The sequence below is a fragment of the Vipera berus genome (assembly GCF_964194415.1).
Source record: "Vipera berus genome assembly, chromosome: 10".
Classification (NCBI taxonomy): domain Eukaryota; kingdom Metazoa; phylum Chordata; class Lepidosauria; order Squamata; family Viperidae; genus Vipera; species Vipera berus.
Genome location: NC_138213.1, coordinates 23,246,169 through 23,250,286, shown reverse-complemented (window position 1 = coordinate 23,250,286; position 4,118 = coordinate 23,246,169). Strand labels below are relative to the sequence as shown.

The window sequence follows — 4,118 nt, the reverse complement described above, 5'->3', positions numbered from 1 at the left end:
TTTCTGTTACTCAGAAGGGACACATAGCAAGAAAAGCTACGATCTCTTAGCATGATCTATGGACCAATTATTATGGTTCAGCTCAATTTGTGGACCCCTCCCTCGCCTTTACTCCGTCCCTATCCTTGGTATGCAGAGACGCTCTCGACCTGTGCTTTTGTATTCCACTGGCAGGGAGGATCCTTTAGCTCCAAATGGCCAAGAGAGACCAAGCACAGCCTTACAAAGAAAATCAAATATTTAATAGCAGCTTCCAGGGGAAGAGTAGCTCACACATACTTAGGGCAAACACAGAGACAGAGCAAAGAAGGAAACCACTGGCATCTGTGAGGGCACCAGAGTTCCAGAACGGCTTCAACAAAACCTTCCACTTGCTAGGCAAATCAGTTCCACGATTCACGGTTTCCCTAGGAGTGATCCACAACTTCAAAGTGGAGCCCGATCCAACTCTCACACAGAACAATGATATGCTTTGTTTTGTTTGGTCCCAGCATCAGAGATACCAACTGTTATTTAATATAGTTACTCAAGTAAATCCACACCTACATTTTCTTTCTAATTGAAAAAAATACTATTCCATCAGCATCTTCACATTGTTTCTGCTGGAGACTTCCCATCAGGCCATCATTGCTGCATTGGGCAACATGTGCAAAGAGACAATGTTATTCAATATACACATAGCAAACTTTTTACCTGGACAGAAAAACACAACTCTTTGAGCAGCGTACATTTCTAGAAACACAAGATAGAATTTGTTAGGAACATGGTGCTCAACCACCATGTGGCCTTCTGAGGGGGAACTTGCTGGGCTCTCTAAACCTCTCGGGGGCCCTGCACCAGGCATTCTCACATCAGCAGCAGTGCCCACAGGTTGTAAGAGGCCAACTCCTTTACTAAGATGCCTCCTTCAAATGCTGAATGCTAGAAAAACAGATCAGTGGGGGCACTGAGAGAAGTGTGGACTTTTTTTTTCAATCAATGTGTTCAAGCCATTTCTCTTGGGAGATGCTTCCAAGTGAATTTCTGCATTGAGCTGTGGTTGAACACTGGCAGAGGGAGCCCTTCCAGAATTTCTTTTGGGAACACAAGGAAGACACCAACCTGTTCACTGGAAAAGTTTCTCCATAGAGAGCAAGCAATTTCTTAGCCTCAGACATTTTTCCTTAGAGCACCAAATGCTATAAGGTCTCCCACCCACAACTGCCCTAATGGGAGTTGCAGTTGTAGTTGTAGGACACTTCATGGAACAGAACATCCCATCTATCCCCCACCTGCTCACCTTTGCCTTGTTCTGGACAGGAATGTAAAGTTTGAACTCAGCAGGAAGCTCATCCTCAGAGTAGAGTCTGTCTGAGAAGTAAATTCTGCGGATGCGACAGTTTGCATGGATCTGAAAAGGAAATCATATCTGAAGATGCAGCAAGAGCTACTTCAAATCCTACGCCCATCTAAAAATGCCTTGGTATTTCATTCAAACCAAATTATCAAATTTTTACAGTCTAGTTCCTGGAGAACAAAATCAGGCAGGCAAAGGACTATTCACTTATTGGATACCATCTCCAATCTGGACCTTTACTCTCTGTATAGTTAGATGGAGGGCTTATGCCAATGATGGTTTCAACAACCATGGCCAAAGCCCTTTGGACTTCCCTACAAGGCTCATCTGCCTAGCGAGCTCCTAGTGACAACTCTGCAGATCCACTGCCCAAGAGCTCACTTTCGGTGACCCAGAGCTCCTGAGCACAAACCCACTCTATGGATTTCTTCTACCCATATTCATGCCTAGAAGTTGCACAAATCTCACTGGAAAAGTCCTTTGATGAAAAGCCTCTTGATCCTTCAGCGTTGACAAGTTCTGAAGTGGTTGACTCTTGCTATCAAAAGATCCTACAATTGCCTGATTTTTTTTACAGAAAAAAGGGACGCTCTCTGTTCTCTGACAAATTACAGATCCTCCCTCCAATAATGAACATTCACAGCCTAATCCTATCAACTGAGCTATTCACACTTAACTCATTTGTTCTGCATTTTATTTTATTCATTTATTTTAATTCCATTTATATCCCGCCCTTCTCCGAAGACTCAGGGTGGCTTACAAGCTTAGCAGTAGCCTTCATTCTATGTATATGCCTGCTTATTAGGGCTTTCACACACACCCCAAGCGGCATTATTACAAAGTCAGCTTAATTGCCCCCAACAATCTGCATGGGCTGCCATTCCAAATTTGCATCTATTTTAACTCAGCCCAAAGGTCAAACTGGAGTTGATGTGCGACTGTATTCCATTGTGTCCAAAGACAAATTAAATCACAAAGGAAATAGAGAACTATCTTGTGCTACATTTCTTTGCAAAAACAAAATTGGTAGCTATCAGCCCATCCTCACTTTTGCTTTTGTAAAAGAATAAAGATTATAAAGGAATCTTTTAAAGATTCCTAAGGAAAAGAATATCTTGAGTTAAAATTAGATATTACTTTTTTTAAAAAAAATCAAAACCATTTGAATAAATAAAATTGTAGGTGGTCCACCTTACATTATTGGTAAATTTTGTAACTTGAAATAACAAATCCTCATCAGACTATGAAAAGCAAGTCCTGCTTCTTTATGCATCCTTTTGTGTCAGTCTGATATCTTGGGAATTCAAATAATTGTTGGAAAAGCCATCCTCAAAACCCAACATTGGCTCCTATGAAGAGAGATGTTCTCTCCTATAATTTTGCTCAGAAGATTCCTTGGCTTCAATAAAAGTATGCTTTCTTAGTTTGTGAGTTAACAGGACAATGGAAATAGTTACAGAATGTGTTTTACAATACAACTTGGTTGGAAGAATTATCCAACAATTACGCAACAGTCAGGAGGAGCAGCTTTCCAGAGGGGCATTTGTTTTTCTTCCTTGGGCACATCAACGCTTTTTAAAGAGAAGTAACTTCACCGGCATCTCGGGGAATTCACCAGGGCCCAGGAAGCTCCTGGCCCTTCAACTCTCTACCTGCACTCTCAGGGTCTCGATGTAGTTGGTGCCGTAGGCCCGCCGGGTAAAGTCGGACAGGTTGAACTGGATCTGGTTCCAGCCGTCGTCCAGGCGCATGGGCATGGTGCAGATGAAAGGCTTCACCCGCGTGGTGCTTTGGTAGTTACTGGCACGGAACCGTCGGCGCACGTTTTTATCATCCAGCACCTAAGAGAAGGAGAGGGAGAGGCTGGAAGTGGCCCTGCCGGAGGCTCCAGGGCAGAGCCAGCCTCCGCTCCTTCCGCTGCACACCCACCTGCACTTCAAAGGTGAAGTACTTCTTCAGGTTTTTGATGATCATCACCAAGAAGGGCAGCTTGATCCCCAGCGTCTTCTTCGGGTCGGCGGGACACGTGATGTAGGTGGTGCTGCGGGGGGGGGGGGGAGAACCGACCTTCCCGTCATCGCCCAGCCTTCCCCAGCGGCAAAATCCAGGCCCGCCGGCCGCGGTGCCCGGGGAGCCCCTCCTACCTGACGTTGGTGCCCTCGATCTCCAGCACCAGCGACTGGATGTCGTTGTCGGTGATCCGCTTGATGTGGCCGTTCCGCACCTGCCGGGGAGACGGAAGGAGCCCCGTCGCCGCCTGCCCAGCCCTCCCCCGCGTCGGGGCCTCCCTGCCGCCGGCTCCCCGCCCTCCTCGGCCCGGCCGCGCAAAGGCCCCGGAGGCCGGGCCCGTCCCCGCCAGGCCCGCCGCGCCCGGCACCTTCTTGTCCCAGATCTGCAGCGGCTTGCTCCCGATGCTGTAGAGGATGGACAGGAAGCCGCTCTGGAACGTGTTCTTGAACATCCCGTCGCCGCGGCGCCTCCGCACCGGCCGCCCGTCCGCCGCGCGCGTCCCTCAGGCCGAGGCCCCGGCGCGGAGGGAGATGGCGCTGGGCAGAGAACCTCGAGAAAGCGCTCCGCCAGCGCTCGCTGCCTCCCAAAGGCGCCCGTCGCCGGGAGACGGACTCCTTTCCGGACGGGACTCGTTTTGCCCCCCGCCCGTCTGTTGTCCGACCTCTTGTCGCCGCGGCAACCAGAGGCTCACAAGCCCCGCCCCCTAAATCCGGATAAGGGGACGGGGATCCCCGGAGCCGGAAGGCGGCGCTGCCGTGCCTTCTAAAGCGCT

At 48.8% G+C, this 4,118-nt stretch overlaps 1 protein-coding gene across 1 annotated transcript; it reads right to left on the bottom strand.

Moving 5' to 3' along the window:
* Nucleotides 1-220: 220 nt before the first annotated feature.
* Nucleotides 221-4,118, bottom strand: CFAP20 (cilia and flagella associated protein 20). Its single transcript, XM_081335964.1, has 6 exons — nucleotides 3,714-4,118; nucleotides 3,481-3,560; nucleotides 3,266-3,377; nucleotides 2,989-3,177; nucleotides 1,280-1,390; nucleotides 221-630 (listed from the first exon to the last, which is right to left on the bottom strand). Exons 1-6 carry the CDS (start codon nucleotides 3,795-3,797, stop codon nucleotides 625-627), a joined length of 582 nt encoding a protein of 193 aa, XP_081192090.1. The 5' UTR covers nucleotides 3,798-4,118; the 3' UTR covers nucleotides 221-624.

Bases quoted from the DNA above. Each gene is read 5' to 3' on its own strand.
- CFAP20 (XM_081335964.1), bottom strand. From the start codon at position 3,797: ATGTTCAAGAACACGTTCCAGAGCGGCTTCCTGTCCATCCTCTACAGC. The intron at 3,378-3,480 runs GTAGGAGGGGCT...CCCCCCCCGCAG, and splicing joins ATCGAGGGCACCAACGTCAG to CACCACCTACATCACGTGTC. The intron at 1,391-2,988 runs GTAGAGAGTTGA...TTTCCTTTTCAG, and splicing joins TCGAGACCCTGAGAGTGCAG to ATCCATGCAAACTGTCGCAT.